The following is a 19,965-nucleotide window of genomic DNA, read 5'->3' on the forward strand; positions in this document are numbered from 1 at the left end:
GTGGAACTCTAGAGGCTCCATATGATGTCCTTCTGAAGAAATTTCAGGGGGTCAGGAAACCCCAGACTTAATACCCACAGAAAACGACAAGAGTATGGATCTCCATCACCAGGGGGCCAGGTGACTCTTGAAGGTTACTATAATATGGTGTGTGTTTTTTGACATGATTTTTCTTTGTTTTTACATTTTCCAGAAATGCTGTCTATTTCTATACTAAATTTCCTTTATTTTATTTTTTTATCTTTCCCTCTAGGAATCATGAAGAGAAGACTTTGAGATGGGAATACATCTCAGAAAACATATTTTCGTAACGTGCTGATCTTCTGGATATTTCTGCAAGACATGCTGCTGCATTGCAATCAAGGATGTGGAGGACTCTCCTGCTGAGTTAACATGTTTCCATTGTCACAGAAAAAAAGTAAAAATTATAGTAATTTTGAGGGTCAGTAACACAACTCTTCTACATCATACGCTTGAATGGAAGTAGAGTATGTCAGCTGGATTCTGGCTACTGCTGAGTTCTTAACCCTATTTAATATCAGGGAGGTTTTTACCAGGCACTTTCAGTCAATTATATTTTAAAAAATTAATAATGTTGCCCTTTATTTACAAGAGAATAGTTTGCTACTGATCTCTCTGATTACTTACTAACAGAAGCTTCTGTTTACTGATGATAATTCTGGTTATAATGTTAAGGAAGTGTATGAAGTAACAATATAGAGAAAAAGAGAGTTAATGTGTGCTTTTGTCCTTTCTTTTTTCAGCTACCCCGATAAGTGTTTGATTTAAACAGGAAGGTATCTTCAGAAATTCTTCTTAGACACCCGAGAAATCATAGAATTAGGGTCATATGACCTTTGTCTATGCAAACAATGATGCTTAAATAGTTTTAGAGAGATTGGAGCAGAAAGCAAGAGACGTCAGTAGAACTCTCAAATTGTGTGTTCCATGTATTACATGAATATAGTCATTAAAAATAAAATAGTATATTATAACATGACTATAATAACAGCCTTTTTGTGTGCAAATAAATCCCATAGAGAAATATGTATACTAAAGGCAACCATTACTATAGGAGAAAATTTTATCCTGCAAGTGTGTGGTCAGTGTAACCGAATTGTCAGAAACAAATGATCTTTAATCTGGGATTCTGAGCAGCAAGCCACTCAAATGTATTGTCTTTTTTATGCTCAAAATAAAAACCAGAGCACTATTTAGTTATTTATCAGAATCTAGTCTTCCTCTGACTTTCTCACTTTTGCAACTCTCTTCACCAAAACTAGATCAATGTTTGTCTTTAACTAGTTTTAATGATCTACACAGCCACCTTGCAGAAATGCTATATGAAGTTCATTAAAATGATACATAAAAAATCAGTCTATGCTCTCAGGAATTGAGATACTAATACAAACACAGAGGATAAATTTATAAACTCAAGGTTTTGCTAATGTCAGTCAGGTTTATGCCAGGTAAAAGACAATGTCATCAGTTTCTGCAGCAATCTGAATGAGGTCATGGTTAAGATTGTGGCATCAGCCTGTCCATTGGCTTAGGAATGGTGACTGCAGCCTTGATATTGCAAACACACAATCCTACAGTATATTTTATAAATACTTGAATTTGTTTAAAATTTTAAAATCAAGATTTTTATATAGCAACCCAGATCCTGTTGAAAAATTTTAAGATTTAAAAATAAGAGCTCTTGGGCTGTTTCCAAGTGCACATCAGTAGATGAGTGGATAAAAAGATGTGGGACATGTACACCATGGACTACTATGCAGCTGTAAAAAAGAAGGATCTCTTACCCTTTGAGACAGCAGGGAGGGATCTGGAGAGTATCATGCTAAGTGAAATAATCCAGGCAGAGAAAGACAGGTATCCCATGATCTCATGTATATGTGGAATCTAATGAACAGAATAAACTGATGAACCAAGTAGATCCAGAAACATGGAAGCTTGCAACAGACAGATGAATCTCAGAAAAAGTGGGGAGGAGGCAGGAAGAGATTAACCAAAGAATTTATATGCATGTATGCATAACCCATGGACACAGACAACAATGTGGTGAAGGCCTGGGGACGGGGTGGGAGTGGGTGGAGGGAGTCAATGGGGAAAAAAGGGGACATCTGTAATACTTTCAATAATAAAGATAAATTTAAAAATTAACCCTGGCTGGTGTTGCTCAGTGGTCAGAGCATCAGACTGCTCACCGAAGGGTCTTGCGTTTGCCCCCTGTCCCATCTCATGTGATGTCTCCCTCTCCATCACTCCCTCCCTTCCAATCTTTCTGAAAAGCAATGGAAAAAAATATCCTCAGGTGAGAATTAACAAAAAAAATAAATGAAATAAATAAATAATAAATATAAAAAAGAGCTGAACTCTTTTGTACACCCTTCTGCCTGCTTCATACATCTGTGTCCTCAGCCCCACTTCAGATTCTATGTTTACAAAGTCAAGAGGATGGACTGGAGGTTTCAGTGATCAGTACCAGCTAAAGGTTTATTTTATTTTGTTAACAATGTCATGTCTAAGAATTTAAACAGAATGTAAAGAATAAGACAGTTCTATTCACTAAAAAAGGGATTGTATGTTCTGACTCTATCCTATCCATATGCTTTGGGAGTATACAAAAATGCTGAACCTTCTCTGTAGATTTTCCTCGGCCCATTGCAGGCTCTTTAATTGGATTCAAATTTAGAAAGGAAAACTATGTTAGAACAAAAACAGCAACAAAACTAACTTTCACATAACATTTCATATATTACTCTCCAGTTTGAGAGCCTTTAGTGACACTTTATTGCTCAGTAGATAAAATCTAAGGTCTTATGTGTATGTGTATATATATATGTATATATATATATATATATATATATTTTTTTTTTTTTTTGGCTTCACCTTGTCTTTTTAATTTATTTCCTAACATTTTAAAAATGCTTTACTGGACTTTGAATAAATGAGTAATGAGAGAATTATAAAAAGTCTTTTTTGTTTGTTTGTTTTCGTAATTCACAAGATTTAAAGGCACAGCAGCTTAGTTCAAATTCTAGTTTGCCACTTAGTACTTACGCAGTCTTGAAGACTTTATTAATTATGTCATCTTAACATTTCTAAACTCCAGTTCATCATCCTGCTCTTAAGAAGATAAAATTATATAAAAATAAATGTTAGTTATGTTCTTTTTTCCATCAGTGTCGTCCATTATATTACTTGTTTTTAGTAGTGCTGAATTTGCTTAAAACATCTCCCAAGTGGCTTCTACATATGAGAAACTTAATCACAGCCAGTGTAAGAATTCATACCCATCAGTATATCCTATTAACATCTTCTGACATAGAGTTTGGCCTACATAATTTACTATTTGTTTAATGTATATAAGTTTTGCCTCTGCAGCTATGTTATAACTTTTCAAGGACAATGGAAATGATTCAAATATATAGATAAAAATAGCAGAGATGGTGAAAACAACTGGCATTTATATGTCGCTTTATAATAAGTCAAGGGCTTTCACATACTTTATCTGATTTACTACTCAAAATCCTTGTGAGGTGGGTAAGGTAGGTCTTATTTTTATTACCCTAATTTCATATATGAGTTAACTGAGGGGCCTAGAGAAAATGTAGATTTCCTGCATATGGTTTAAAACCTTAATTTATGTCTTCTAGCCTCGGATCCAGAGTACTTTCACTACATAATATTGTCTTCTAAAGAATAAGTATAGTGGTAGGTATCAGGTTGACTGCGAGAGTAAAAGTCCATTGGCTGTTGATTTATAAAACCCGAGATAGGTTTTAGAACACACACAATCTTTTCTTTATAGAGATTCAGTCAATATATCTTTTCAATGTCATCAGCATCTATACTAAGTATTGTAATGAATAAAATTGCTCTAATTTAGAGGCAAGGGACACGTATTTTTATTCACCTGGGGTTTTCAGACTGACCGCCCCTGGGAGATGTTTTAACATTATTTCTAAATTAATAACAGTGGTCACATAGCCCGAGAGTCCATCACTTCTTAGGGTGGTACATCTAGATTCTCACCCCTTTGTGTCATATTTCTGACCTCAGGTGTCTGAATTTGCTGTCTCTGGTAAATGCATTGTCTGTGAGTAATGTGTTACCCTTGGAAACTTTTTCTCATGACCCATCCTCAAGCATATTATTTTTCAGCAGGGTCTGGGATTTAGCTTTAACTGCTACATACAGTTTATACTTAATGGATTCTGTCTCTTCTCTTCCTGATATTTTTTCAAATTAATTATTTGTAGTGACATTACAATGAATAAAAAGTCCACAAGGTGATCAATGGAAAGAATGCTCACAAATAAATGACAGACCTACTGATGGGTCTGAAATATATGCCTCATGAAGGTGCAATGCTCTTTACATTTGTTTCACAAGGTCAAAGATAATGGCTCCGTACTACTATAATCAGACAGAGGACACATGCCATAACCCAAGAGGGAAGCAAATAGCTCTGGGACCGGAGCTTGCTCATCTGAAAGAAAAAGTCAGAATACTGATGGGTCATTTAATGGATGGTTAAGCTCTCAGAACCAACGTAGTTCTATGCGAATGGACCCACCTTTCTGGCTGGTGAGAAGGATACAAATATACCTAATTTTATACTGGCCCTCAGCCCTCAGTGTGAAAAAGATTCCTCAGTAGGTCCTGGCACATGCTTTGCAAATGAGTCTGACATGTTTTCTTTTAATGTAATAATTGTGTCACTTTTTTATTCATATGAATTAGTGGCTCTCATACTTTAGTAAGCGTCAGAGTCACCTGGAGAACTAGTTAAAGCATAGATTTGTTTGCCCCATCTCTGATCTAACAGAGATGAGTTGGGACTGGGGAATCGTATTTCTAATGAGTTCCCAGGTGATGCTGAGGCTGCTGGTCTGTGAGTAGCACTGATCTAACTAAGAAGAGGCATTAGTGGAGCAAATCTTCAGATAGCCTTTATTATTAAAGCACAGCTCCGCCTGGCCCACTTTCTCCAACTTGCAATTTCTGCTTCCCAGGGATAACCATGTCAGGTTTTTCCGTTTATTCTCTTATATGCCTCCATATTTGCAGATAGTGTGTGAATATTATTGTTCTATGTGAATATTATTGTTCTCTGAGTATTGTTTGTCCGTTTGGTTTTGTTTTTTGTTTTCCTATTATATGAATGTGTATTTGACGATATTATTCCACTCTTTTCCTCCAGCTTCAGTATAGTTATAGCACCAACTTTTGTTAAACCAATATTTAGGTAAGAGTATTCATATCTGAATCCAATAGTGCACTACAACTATACTTTCTGTTTATATTTTTTCCCTTTCTAGCCTTAATTGCCCTACATTTCATTTGCTTATAATTTTATATATAACTAAGCTTCAGTTGTCCATATAGAAAATAATATAATAATTAATAAATAATAATACAAGAATAAACTCTGTTTTATGTACTCACAACTCTAAACCTACTTTTGCCACACCCTGTATGCAGCAGTAATTTATCCTAATCTCTTTGAAAAAAACTATAACTCTCCTTTTAATATGTTTTTGAAAAATAGTCAGTAAATAAGTTTGTTTTCCTATTATTTGTTTGCTTGTTTGTTTTTTTCTTTACGGAGATACCCTTCTTGCAGCTTCTCTCCACCCCCTTGTACATTCAGGAGATGATCTCTAGGTTGGCTGTCCTTTGCTAATGCCCTTCAATATTATGTTTTTGTAGTTGACTGTCTTATTTCTTTTTATTTTTTAGTATTTTTTTTCTATTTAATTCACTGAATGGTTAAGCTTTCAGAGCCAAGAAATTTCTATTCAAATGGAGTGGGATTAATTTAGGTTTATTCATCCGCCTTTCTGGCCAGTGAAAAGGCCGCAGACATATCTAGTGTATATGCTGGTCATCAGCCCTCTCTGTGAAAAAGATTCTTCAGTAGGTCTTGGCACATACTTTGAGAATGAATAGAATTTCTATGACCTTCATTTTTCAAACTGTCTCTTAATTATTCTATGCCTGCTATCCCATTTTCACTTTCCAAGAGCTGTTTCTTTCTTTATCTCCTAAGTGCTCATTTCTTTTTAAATTTCTGTTTCTATGGAGGATCTTTGTCTTAAAGTTCTTTGAGGAAATTAAATTTAGATTTTGGGGGGAAATTTTCTTCTCTGCCATATATTGTCTTTGTTTCCTTGAAATTTATCGTAACTTTTGTTTATTTTGGCCTTTAAATTTTACATTAAAAGTTCTCTCAAATGTCTGGTAATCCTTGGCTACCTGATCATATTTATTAGTGAAATAGTGAAAATTCTACTCTGAAGTTCTCTGTGTAGCAGAAGACTTTACCTGCAGTTACTGGGTATGTACCTGGGAGCCTCCTAAGGGTGTCTCTCTTATTGATTTCAGTTCTTCACGTAGGAATTCATCTATCTCTTGTCTAAGGGGTGCAAGATAGGCTAGTAGCTTCCTGGGAGCCTAGTGAGGGAAGGTAGCTTTGGTTAAATAATACTTGGTATATAAACTCATATGGAACACTGATTTTCACAGTAGCTTGGCATTCTTATTGTCACCTATTTCTAGTATTCTGAAAACATACTTCTCTCATTGAAACTCCAATCTGCTCTGGGTGGGGAGCACAGTGGATGAGCTACAGAAATCACCTGGTGGTTGGGATTGAGGAGCAAACCCAGGAGAGTCTAACTGCCCTATATAAAAAGTGTCAGTCTTTTATTTCACATTTAACCTTGCCCTCAGAAATACCCAATGCCTCCAATTTTAAGGATTTTCAAAGTTTAGTGGCAAAATGTATGCTTTTGTCCCAGTAATTATCAGCCATATACAAAATTTATATCAATTTCACTGTTTTCTTGATTTATCTGATGTTTTACTGTAATTTTCGTAGGGTTTCTGGAGAAAGTGGAGATTAACTCTTGTGTTCAGTCTGCTCTGTATTACCAATTGTTACGAATTCTCTAAATTAAATCTATCAAAGTAATGGAAATAGGATGTTCATGGTAATGTTGGAGGAGGTCATTGAGGGGACGGAGGTGGCCTCGGGTTGACCTGTGAGCTGAACTTGGACAATCAGAAGCTCCTCACTCCCTCCCCTCTCCCTGGAATGTGCATCCTGCCTGCCATTTCCACACTAGGAGATGTTCAATCCTCTATATAAACTTAAATCCTCTATATAAACTTAAATCCTCTATATAAACTTAAAATGATGGGCAAGCGCAGACATCTGCTTATCTCCCGGCTCCCCGAGACAAGCCTGGTAAGTATGTTCTCTTGCTTTTTTAATCTGCCACCTCTCAATCTGGAGTGGCCTGCCATTTGCTTTGGTCTATCTATCCTTGCCCCCTGTGTGTGTGTGGGGGGGGGGGGGGGCTGCACTTAAGTTTTTGAACCAGTGATTGGTGAGCCAGCCAGTAAATGTAATAAATGGGTCTTGGTAAAGAGTCATCATAGAGGAAAGGTTGTTCTTTGACCTCTATGTGGTGAGGGGTGATCTGTTAGGTGTCTGTGTGCCCCTGCATGAGAGCGGGGACACCCTGAGAATGCCAGCTGGTCTAATGCGCAGTTTGAGGAACTGCACTTAACTCGTGTGGGCAAAGAAAGGAAACGCATGGCTGTGTGCAGTGGGCAGACCTCGGCTGTGGGCCGCCCTCAGCCGCCGATCAACTGGAGGCTGAAGATCAACTGGAGTGAGAAAGCTGGACTGAGAGCTGAGGTTAGAGAAGGACTTGTGTGTGTCTACTATGCTGCTGGCTTTGGGGCTAGAAGAAACGGTGGGAGAGCAGGATCATAGTTGGAGACTTTGGCATGCTGTTTTGTAAAGCTAAGAGGGTGCAAACTGCCCCGGATTAAAGTCCCAGCGCTTGTGTCAAAGGTTGGTTGGGACGCTAAGAGGTAAAATGAGGGAAAAGTGAGGAGTGTAAAGAGGATGACATTGTGCCTGCCCGTGTGGCTCAGTAGTTGAGCATCGATCTAGGATCCAGGAGATCGCAGTTGATTCCCTGTCAGGGCACATGCCCAGGTTGTGGGCTCGATCCCCAGTAGGGGGTGTGCTGGAGGCAGCCAGTGAATGACTCTCTCATCATTGATGTTTCTATCTCTCTCTGTCCCCTGTCCTCTCTCTCTGAAAAAAATAATTTATTTTTTTTTTTTAAAAGAAGAAGACTGTTGTGGTGATTGACAGTATTCCCAATGCAAAGGAAAGCAAAAACAAAGCAATGACAACCCCAGCCAGAGGGGCAGTCCCCAACCCAGGAAATATTCGTGAAGAGAGAATATACTCCTGCTGAGGTTATTGTTATAAAGGGTCTGCTGAAAATAATCCAGAAGCAAATGTGGTTTGACCTCATTGTTATGGGACTGACCACTGTGTTGGTTGTTCTATGGAAAGGAAGCCTTAAAACCTGAACGGACAGTTCAGCCTTGCCCTTTCTGCCCCTACCATCTCTCATGCCCTGCCTGCTCCTTTAGAGGCCTCAGGGATACAGTCCTATTGGGGGTGGATGCCTCCCACACCTGAGTGTAAGATGCAGGCCAACATTCCTCCAGGTGAGGGTCAATGAAGGTGACTGGAGGCCTCATGTTGAGCTCACTACTCAGTGTCCCCAGAAATAGACAAAAGATGACAGTTCTGGTTGCTACTGGAGCCAAATGTAGTCTAATACATAGTAACCCTCTTTTCTGGCTCCCTCAGTGCCATCGATGGTTATGAAGAGAAACGGGAAGGTCGGGAAGTTCCCTTCGACACTGAAGTCTAGGCATTCTTCCCCAGGAGAATACAAAGTTTTTCCCTCACCAATATCAGGGAATATATTGGTGATTGATAGCTTGTAAGGTCAAACTCTGCATACCTCTATGGGTGAAATCTGCCTCCAGGTTAGAGTAATCAAACCAGTACTGAGGGGAAGCATCAACTGGCAACCAGCAAGTCTACCGCCCCCACGAAGAGTGGTAACATTCAAGCAATACAAATTGCCTGGGGAGGCATAAAGAAATAGGAGAAAATACCAAAGCATTACACTGAGTGGGAATTGTACACCTTGCCTACAGTGTTTTCAACAGCCCCATGTGGTTGTTAAAAAAGCCAGATGGCTCATGCCAATTACCATGGACTACCAAGAACTGAACAAGGTAGTGACCCCCATCCATGCAGCTGTGCCCAAGATTGCCATCCTCTTGGATACCTTGGCCTCAGTCCTAGGTACCATGTTGTGCTGGAAGTAGCAAATGGTTTTTTCAGTATATCCCTTGTTGCTGAGTCACAAGATTAATTTGCCTTCATGTGGGAGGGGCAATATGGACCTTTCAAGTGCTTCCCCAGGATTCCCTTGAGAGCCCCACAATATGTCAGGGATGGTAGCCCAAGACCTATCTCTGTTCTCCTTTCCTACATCTATAAAATGGGCCCATTATATTGACAATACAGTGCTAACATGAGGACTGCCTCTGCTGCAGGACACTGGAGACTTTGCTGGAATATCTGTGAGGGCCAGGCAAAGCTATAAAGTTTTGGGGAGTCATTGGTTGAATAAGGCCTGTGTTGTCCAAGAAGCTGTTATTGATAAGTTGCAACCTATCCAACCCCCAAGAACAGGAAAGAGGTACAGGCTTTTGTAGACACTTTGGGGTTCGGGGGGACTTTATTCCCCCACCCCCGCACATTGCTGCCATCCTTTATACCCCCTGGTAAAGAAAGGTCACACGTAGAACTGGGTATGAGAGCAGCAAGCCACCTTTGAGAAGGCAAAAATTCTAGTGAAACAGGTTAAAGCTCTGGGTATCTCCCAAGCAGGTCTACCATTTGAATTAGATGTGTCTGTGACTTCAGACGATATGGGTTGGGCACTGTGCCTGAGACAACAGAAGGAGAGAGTACCCCTAGCATTTTGGTTCCAGTTCTGGAAGGGATTAGAAGGCCAATATCCCGCCATACATCAACAGCTCCTGGCAGTGTATACAATGCTCCTTCAGGTAGAGCCTCTCCCAAAGGAACAGCAAATTATGGTAAGAACTTCCCTTCCTTTCAAGGGTGAGTTGAGAATATGTTCCATCAACCCTCCTCTTCCATGGCTCAAAATCCCACACTGGCTAAGTAGCATGCTTGTCTGCAGCGGAGGAGCACTCTGTCCACCAGCACACTTTCTCTAGATACTAGACCCTGTAGAGTATGTAGATACTCCAGATACTCTGCCCCTATACCTGTGGCAGCCCCCGCAGCCTGTAGAGAGAAAGTAGGTTAATTCTCACTAATAGTAGCTCTATTTCCAATCTATCAAAATAAGTGAATCTTTTATAAACTATAAAAATGGACTGGAAGTAGATACTTTTTCATTAGCACAATAGTTGCACTGTTTCAAACTAAGATGGGTCTATTCAGGGCAACCCACCCACATGAATTGCAGTGTCTAATCAGCCTAACACTGACAACATCTGGATATAAACAGGAATGAACTGCAGCAGCCGGTGGGTTGAACTCATTGGTTTGGTGATCACTCATGAGCTCTGGATTTGAATCCTTTGTACTGACAGTTGGGTTGTTCTAAAGGGATTAACCCTCTGGCTTAATCCCTTTAGAACAATGGGGAGCTGAGGGATCATGAATAAGCCTTTGTTACATTAGGATATGTGGAAAGACATTCAGGTTTGCCTGCAAGAGCCTGAGGCTGTCCTCACTGCCTTCCAAGTCCAGGCTCACAAGAAACTGACACCCTCTGGCAATCAGGAAGCTGAATTCTTAGCTCAGGTATGAACCTTAGCAACTGATCCTTCAGTAGACATAGCAGGTTTTGTGCACAGAAAGAGTAGCCACTGTAGTGGCAGGGTGGGATGGCATGTGGCCAAGGATGCTGGATTGCTTCTGAAATACAGCAACAAGGTTAATGTATTAATATGTCTTGTTCTAAACTACACCCAAGGCAACTGCCACAGGTGTCTGGGCCATCCACCAAAGTTCCCAACAGGTACTAGATTGGCAAATGATTATATTGGCCCCCTCCCTCTGTGTGAGGATTCTAAATATGCCCTGGTGTGTGAGGAGACTGTTTCTGTCCCAGTATAAGTATTCCCTATCATTATACAAACCAGGCTGCCACCATTAGGTGGTGAAAGAAGCTGAGTGCCATGTATGGATACCTTCCTTGAATACACAGTGCTTGAGGGTCACATTTCAACGGTCATGATGTGCCAGACTGGGCAAAAGAACATGACATTGAATGGAGATCCCATCTCAGCTATAACCTGCAAGCAGGAGGTTTGATAGAAAGCAGCAGATTAGATTACTAACGAATAAAACATCTTGAACAGCTGGACTAAAGTACTATCTCAGGTTTTAGTACATATGAATGATCAGCCAATAGGGCCTGTGGTCCCATATGCCAGACTGGGACCTTGCCAACATGCCCAACACTGGAAAGGTATGGAAATCAAAGAGAGCCATTGCCCCTCTTATTCATGGATCAAGGGGCATTGCTGCTGAGAACACCAAGTCCCATCACACTTGGGAAAGACATTCTTGACTGGAATTGGCAATGGACATCCCACAGAGATGAGTGAGTTACTTTGTACCCCTGGGTGAGAGGGAACTGCTCAGTTTCAACTGGGATCCCATTGTTCTGCTGCAAACCAGACACATTAAAATGCACTTTACCTGAAATGGAACATGTGCTATGGAGAGAGGGGAGAAGTTGGGAGTCCCAGTCTGGCACACCCTGCCCCCAGTCCACCTCATCGACCTGACAGTGCTGCCCTCCCCCACTGCCAGCCCCACCAGGCCAACATGGGTGGTATACACAACCAGGCCAAGTTCCTAAAGCTGCCAGCCCTCCTCTCCTCCAGACCAGGTGGGCATGCTCTGTTTTCCACCCGTTCAATCATTTGGCCATCAACTTTGCCCCCTCCACTGCCTGGTGGATGTTATAACACATATAGAAGTGCTCACTAAATTCACCCAACAAGCCTTGAACAGTAGCTGGCAAAGCCTGTCTTCACTGAACACTGATTTAAATATCTCTAATGAGAAAAGCTATCCTCCAAAAGAGGATGTCCATGGGAATGATTACCGCGTCGCAAGGAGGCACCTGTCCCATTATCTAAAGAGAATGTTTTATGTTCATAAATAATGAGTCTGCTAATGTGTCATCTTTATTAAGTTACGTGTGTACACAAGTAAATGCCCTGAGTGATCAATCCAGGACACTTAGTAAATCAATGGTTCCTATCATGGGGCTCTTGGTAGAAAAAATTGTTACTTATTTTGGGAATCGTTATCTTAATCTGTATTTCTCTTGCATGTGTCTAAATTGTTGCTGAGGCCTCTGCCTCCAGTGCAGCCAGATAGATGCCAAATGAGCCACCTCAATGCCAATAAAACGCCTTGCTGACCACAACTCAGGGCCCATTGAGGAATGGAAGATAGTAGGAGCCGGTGGAGGGCTGGAATGTTGGAGTAGAATTCATTAAGAGGGTGTGACCACCGGTTGTCCCATGACATAGACATCCCTCCCCTTGACCTTGGAATGTATGGCCCACCTACCATTCCCACAGTAGAAAATGTTCTTAAGGACATAGCCTTGTTGGACCACCTGGACTGAATACCTTACTGAACCAGTTAAGGCCTCTCTATAAGCTTTTCAGATTCTGGCAAGTGGGTGCAGAGACCTACTTACCAAGTGTCAGTATGTAGTTCCCTTGCTTATAAAACCTGCCACCTACCAATCTGGAGTGGTCTGTGTCTTTCTTTGGTGTCTTCCTTTTCTCTGTGTAAGGGGACCAGTGAGCTAATCAATAGGTAACCAGAGAGCACTTTGCAGATTTGGATTTTACACAACTGTTTCTCCATGTTTCGTGTCAAAATTTATTTTGAAACTATTTTACTCTGAAAGTGATGTTTATAAATTGATATTATCTAAATAAGTGTAAGAGATTTTCATTATTTCTCAGTACTTATCAATGTAAATGCATGGCTGAGACAAAACATGGGTTTTGTATTCTAAAGTTATCTGATTATTTAAAACTTCAGATTCATAGCTGAGTTTTGATAAAATATCTAAATTAAAATCAACACCAATTAGAAAAAGAAGTGCGTGACATTTTTTTCTAGTGTTTGTTACTATATATACATCCCAATTGTTTTTCCCCATTTCCTTCTAGTTTTACTTTATTCTTTTTTGTTAATTTTTTTCATAGCTTTTCTTTCTTGTCATTATCCTTTTAAAATGTATTCTTATTTTTTATATATTCTTAATTTTATATAAACTAATCATCATTCTTGTATGTTTATTTCTGTTTTTCCTGAACTCACTACTCTTATGAACAAACTCCTTTAAATATATAGATAATAGTCACCAGGTTTGGAAAACCTTTCCTGTTATTTTAACTACCCTGTTTTTCTTTATTAGCTCCATTTCATTCTTTCAAAAATAAGTGAATCCTTTAAAATCTATAAATATAAATTGAAGGGAGATAATTTTTATAAGCACAATAGTTGCACTTTTTCAAACTAATATATTTCATTTGCCTTAAAAAAGCTCATAGAGTAAAATTTCCTCACTGAAATTATTCATTTGTTTTACCTAAAATGAAACTTAAAAAATGTTTTTTTGCTTTCTTCTGTAGATACTTATTTCAAACACAAACCAAACAAAAGTAAAATGATATATAAATATGAAAACATTTATTTTACATTTTCTTGATTATTAAGATTGTGATAATAATATTCATTTAAAACATTTTTCTTATTACTAAAAACAAACAATAAAAAAGGAGCTTCAGCAATGTACGCAGAAATACTTTTCAAATTGACATTAGAACATACTGTGTTTTACCATACTATAAAATAGATGTTGTGCCGGGCCGGGTGTGGCTCAGCAGTTGAGCATCCACCTAGGATCCAGGAGATCGCTGTTCAGTTCTGCTCAGGGCTTGTGCCCAGGTTGCGGGCTTGATCCCGGTAGGGGGCGTGCAGGAGGCAGCTGACCAATGACTCTCATCATTGATGTTTCTCTCTCTCTCCCCCTCTCCTTTCCTCTCTCTGAAATCAATAAAGATATATTTTTAAAAAACACACAAAAAACATATGTTGTGGCTGCAGTTGTTGAATGGGTAACAATTTCAACTGTAAGCATAACCAGGTACCTTAATATACCAGAAATCTAGATAAGAGACAGGATTCACTAGTTTTTAAGACCACAATTTTGGTCTTAACATAATGGGTCCAAGTCCTGACTTTGCCATTGTGGTTTAACTCAAGTTATTTTCGTTCTTTGGACCTCAATTTAATTGGCATAAAAATGGAGATTTACAACCAAAGACTATCCTAAAGATCAAACAATCTCCTCTATACGGAGTATTTAACATAGTGCCTGGCACATAGTTAGCACTCAGTGAATCACTGCTAATATTATTAATAGGCCATTCAAATATACTTCATCAAAATGATTGAAACTGTACAAATCACAAACAAAATTAATTCCACATAATACCAAAATTGGTAGCATTACTAGTATTTACACTGGGGAAGTGAAAACAGCTAGACTTTTATGCTCAGAGAAGGTAATACACTAAATTATTATTACTGTCTCTGGATGAAATAAAATAGGAAATGGTAGGGGTTGTGGTTGACATGTGCTTTTACTTTAAAAGCTGAAACAAGGTTTTAAAATGTGCAATAGTGTGGTCACTAGCAATAGCTTTCTTTTCAGTGTACTTGGAAGAATCACTTAGTCAACAAATATTATTTGATTGCCAATTATGTGCCTGGCTGTGTTTACCTACCATGCAAAAGGAATATACCGCCTTTTTATGCTCTGAATACTTTCCTTTTCCACAGACATTTCCACTGGGCCTGGGAGATGGGCAATTCTATGCATGGACAGATGGTTTGAGAAGAAAAGACTGGCATGACTATGAAAGCATTCAGAAAGAGGCTATGCGCTCAGGTATGGAGTTCAGTGTAAGCCAAAGTGCTGCTTCACTTACTGAAGTGTCTCATTTGTCACTTAAATATCTCTAATTAGTATTTCTTCTGCACACAGTAAGGTATGTCTCATGGGGATATTGGAGGTCAACACGGGACAAAACTAAAACAATGTCAAATTTCAGAGAGAAAACAAATAATACATAACCCTTACAATATTAACTGAGGAAGTCATTAAAATTTTAGAAATCTATAGTACTTTGTATTTCCAAACTGCTTTTTAATAATTTCTGGGAGTATCTTTGGATTTATCAGTGGGACTTGACTTGATAGGCAATGTCTTAAACTACATTGACTCATTAGTGCTGAGGCATGTTTAACTGGCAATACAGCATATTAAAAGGGTACCACATTCTAGACAGTGGCAGGGATACAGAAGTTTGATGGATCACAGGAGCCAGGGACCTGAGGTTGGCAATACTTGGACAAACAGACAGGTATTTAAACGTAGGCAGTGGGTCTGTACATGTATAGCAGAATTCTAATCGTGGGTTAGACATAGAGGAAACATGTTACTTGTTGGAAAAATTAACAGAAAAAAGCAAGGTTTCTAGAAGGACTAAAAAGTTAGGTTGCTGGAAAAAGGGATTCAGAAGTCTATATAAATAGAAATTGATGAATAACATATGATGAGAATTCATATTCTATTATTTGACCAAAGGGCCTCTAGTTTTTGTGGGGGTTTCTTCATAGTGAGGATGTCACAGAAATAGGGAAGCTATTGTTGGTAAAGACATTTGAGGAGCCCCAAGACACTGCATTCTGGGTAATTCAGCATCAGATCCATGACCAGCCACAATGTGAGGTCCTACTGGTCAACCTTCCTCATAACTAATCCTGTCAGGAAAACTGGAATGATGGCATTTAAATAGTTATAAAATTGTTCCGGGTTGTGAAATGTTTTGAGCTCTGGGTGAGGTGTGAATGATCTAATCATTGTCTTCAATTTCTTCTTTCATTTCTTTTCCCCAAATCGTGCTCCCCCTCCCCCAAACTTCATTAAAGCTGCTCTTTCCAAGGATGTTCTCTATTCCTCAGAGAATCTTTCTCTTCCAGGTTTCATTGTCTTCCCACGTTGGCCATGACCCCATGAACAATCATAAATGTGCATTAATTACCATTATCCTCGCTTTTGGAGCCCTCTTATTATTATTATTTTTTTGTATATTTGCTTAATCAGCCCTATAGTAATCCAACAATCTGTTCCCCTTGCTAACCACAGGATGCTGAAATTATGGGGAAATGTTTATATAATCAAACTAACTGACGTTCCCAAAAGTGAATAATAATAATAGAATAAGCTAAAATTAATTGAATAGGTGTTTTGTACTAGTGCTTCACATACAGATTTCATTTAAACCTTATAATAAGTGTAATAGATAGGTTTAATTATCTCCAATTAGTTTTTTTAAAAACCTAAATTCTTAAGAATTTATTTATTAAATTTTATCTAAGGTTAAACAGCTAATAATTTGCAGAGCTAGATTAAAGGCCTGGTCTTATATTGTTCCATTACTGCCTGCTGTCAGACCTTGGATAATATCTAGGCAACATGAATTAATGACAAGGTCACATATGAGAGACACGCCTGGGATCAGATCTTAGCTTTTCCATACATGAGCTGGATTAAATGGCAAATCAATTTATCTTTCTTTTATTCTACTTTAGAGAATTTCTGTGAGAATTAAAGATAATCTACCTTAAGTAATTGGCCAATTATTTGTATATGTTATAAACTCAACTAATGATCACTGTCATTTTAATTCACCGAAGTTACTTTCGCTTGACTCGGTGTGCTTACTTACCCTTTGCTTGTGCTGATGAGTTTTGGATACAAAATCTAGAACACTACATTTATTTCCACTTCATGCTGCTACCCTTTCTGCCCCCTGGATGAACAAATCTTTTATATTCTCTTTCTCACTTGAGCCAAGGGAAATTGACCTCAAAGGAAATTGGTAATATAATAGGTTTTCTAAAGTGCAAATTTTCTGTGGAATCAAAAAGCTTTTAAATACTATTATGCTATATGATTCACTGGAAGATATAATTCATCATTTTTTAAATATTATGAAATATACCATAAATAAAAGGAGTAAACACACATGCAGGTGCAGGGTCAAAATAATCCTCCTTGTTCTCAATATCCAGGTCCAGAAAAGGATCATCTTTGCAGTTCTGTTCCTTCAAGGCTTGAAGTTTATGTTTACTGTTATTTTTCTCTGTAGTACTTTTCCCCCACCTATATATTTAGATATTTAGCCCTAAACAAACATGGTTGCATTTTGCCTGCGGTTGAACTTTATCTGAAAATTGATTTGTACTGTTTGATTTTCTTCTTTCACTCAAAATTATTTTTGAGATTCATCCATGTCAAGGGGTAGAATTCTAGTTGATTCATTTTTACTGTTGTTTTATTTTTCTACAACATTCTCTCTTCATGGACATTTGGGAGTTCCCAAGTTTTGTTTATTATATACAGTGTTGTTATAAGTATTCATGTGCATGGTTCTAGGGTAGAGGGGAGATTTTCTTAGGGTACATACTGAATAGTAGACTTTGTATGTCTAAGGCATGCACATTTCAGGTATGTCATGTAGTCCATGACAAACTGTTTTCCAGACTTGACATACTGATTTCACTCTAATCAATAATAGATGGAATTCCCACTGCTCTATATCTTTGTGAACACTTGGTAGTTCTGACTTGTTTCCCCTAATTTGGTGGTATGATATAATCTCTCATTGTCAATTAAATTTGCATTCTGCTAACTTCTAATGTAGTTGATATCTTTTTTATGCTTATGGGCTGTTCGTGCCTTCTTTTTGGTAAAATTCCTATTTCTACTTTTACCTTTTGAATTTCTTTCTCTTTCTTATTGAGCCACAAACTGTTCTTAATTTGTTGTAAATAATATCCTTTATTGGTTGTATATGATGAAACTATCATATAACACATTTCGTAGATTGTTTTTTAAAAATCTCCAGAAGTTCTGAATTTTGATGCAGTCAAATTTGGAAATCATTTTTTCTAAGGATAGATCATACCGATGTTCTATATGATCTATTAAAAGTTAGAGTATTTTACCTTTTACATTTAGGTTTTAAATCCAACTTGTCTTCATTTTTACCTGTTGTAAGGTAGTGTTTCAATATTTATTTACTTTTCACCCATTTAGATAACCAAAACCAGCTCCATTTATTGGAAAATTTATGATTTTCTTCATTACTCGGCTGTGTTGACTATTATATATTAAGTTTTCATATTTGTGCTTTCTCTTCGATTTCTCAATTTTGTTCTGTGAGTAAAAATCTCTGCGCTAATACCATATCTAAGTACTGTATCTTTATAACTATTACTGATATCTGGTAGAGTTCACTCTTCTTTCTTTGTTTTTCCTTGAGAATGTACTGCCATTCTTAACATTATGCCTTTCTTTAAAATTTTTTATTCAGCTTGTCAGATTTTAGACACACATCCACAGATACACCAAATTACTTGAATTTTAGAATTGAATTGTCTTCATAAATTAGGGAATAAGCGATAGTTTTCAATATTAAACCATCCACTCTATGGTACACATTGTATTTATTTGTTCTTTATTCATTATCATTAGGGATGTGCTTGTAATTTTATTTTCAGACATTTTCAGTGCTATTTTTAGAAAACTAATGTGGAAACTGTGCATGTTATTGATTTTATTGAAATTCTACATTATTTAGAAATGTTAATGTTTAATATTGATTTGAATTCAAAAAACTTTTTAAGTTCTTCTATGAATAATAATCACTTACCTATAGGTTACTTTGGATTTTCAACGTAGATATCACAATGTCAATTTTCAATGCAGAAAATCACAATGTCAGTATCAATGTAGATATCAACATTGTGATATCTACAAGTAATGACAGTGGTTTTATTATGTTTACTTTTTATTTTCAATCTAGACATCATAATTTTAGTTCTTTTTGTTCTGATACTCCCCTTGCTAGAAACTCCAGTGTAATCTTGAGCAGTGGGTATTGGTGCCTACTCATGACTTGTTAGTATTCTAACAAGCAAATTGGACACTCTTGCTAAGGTCCTATCTATCTATCTATCATCTATCTATCTATCTATCTATCTATCTATCTATCTATCTATCTACCTACCTACCTACCTACCTACCTATCATTTATCTATCTATCTATCATCTGTCTATCATCATGTATCTGTTTAATGAAAACACATTCTACCATGTTTGCTAAGCCTTCTGGTCTGGTTTGCTGAGAGTTTATGAGTTTTATTTTACTTTATAACCTAAGTGAATATTTATAATATATTTTTTATTTGTTTGCATTTGTTGAAATAGATATGACAAATATTATTTAACCTGTTATTTGAGTAAATTATATTTATGGATTTTCTACTGGAAATCAAACTTGCAATTCTAGACCAAATCTATCATTTTATTTATTACTGGATTTGGCTTGCTAGTATTTTGTTTGGCATTTTTGAATCTTTATTCATGAGTGAATATTGGACATAAATTATTTTTTCTCATGGAGTCCTTGTCAAGTCTTAGTGACATTGTAATGATAGTGTCATAAATGAACTGAGTAGTATTTCCTATTTTCTACACTTGTAATTACTTGTGTATTAGAATTGTTTATTTATTAATAATTATGGAAATCTTGTGGGTGAACTGTATTGACCTAGACTTTTCTTGGGCAAAGATTTTTAATTACTGGTTTTAAATGCTCATATTTAATAATACATTTATATATAACGTCCTCTTAAAGATTTCATAGTGTCTACAATGCTTGAGTTTGTGTTGTTTTTTTCCTTTCAAATATTATTTGCATTAATTTTCTTTTTTTTAAGTATTATACTACAAATTTGTCAATTTTATTGGTCATTTAAAAAACCAATTTTTGACCTTGTTCATTTTATCTATTATAGTTTTCTCTTGACATAGTCTTATATTGATTATTTTTTTACTTTGAATTTTA

At 37.4% G+C, this 19,965-nt stretch overlaps 1 protein-coding gene across 2 annotated transcripts in view; it reads left to right on the forward strand.

The window, feature by feature from the left end:
- GALNTL6 (polypeptide N-acetylgalactosaminyltransferase like 6) overlaps nucleotides 1-19,965 on the forward strand; it is a 755,171-nt gene that overhangs the window by 241,831 nt on the left and 493,375 nt on the right. For both annotated transcript variants that reach the window (XM_016200291.2, XM_087816550.1), the window contains one exon: nucleotides 14,828-14,936. In XM_016200291.2, coding sequence (XP_016055777.1) covers nucleotides 14,828-14,936 — 109 coding nt within the window. The remainder of the gene's footprint in view (nucleotides 1-14,827; nucleotides 14,937-19,965) is intronic.

This window comes from Miniopterus natalensis, chromosome 4 (assembly GCF_054644295.1).
Source record: "Miniopterus natalensis isolate mMinNat1 chromosome 4, mMinNat1.hap1, whole genome shotgun sequence".
Lineage (NCBI taxonomy): Eukaryota > Metazoa > Chordata > Mammalia > Chiroptera > Miniopteridae > Miniopterus > Miniopterus natalensis.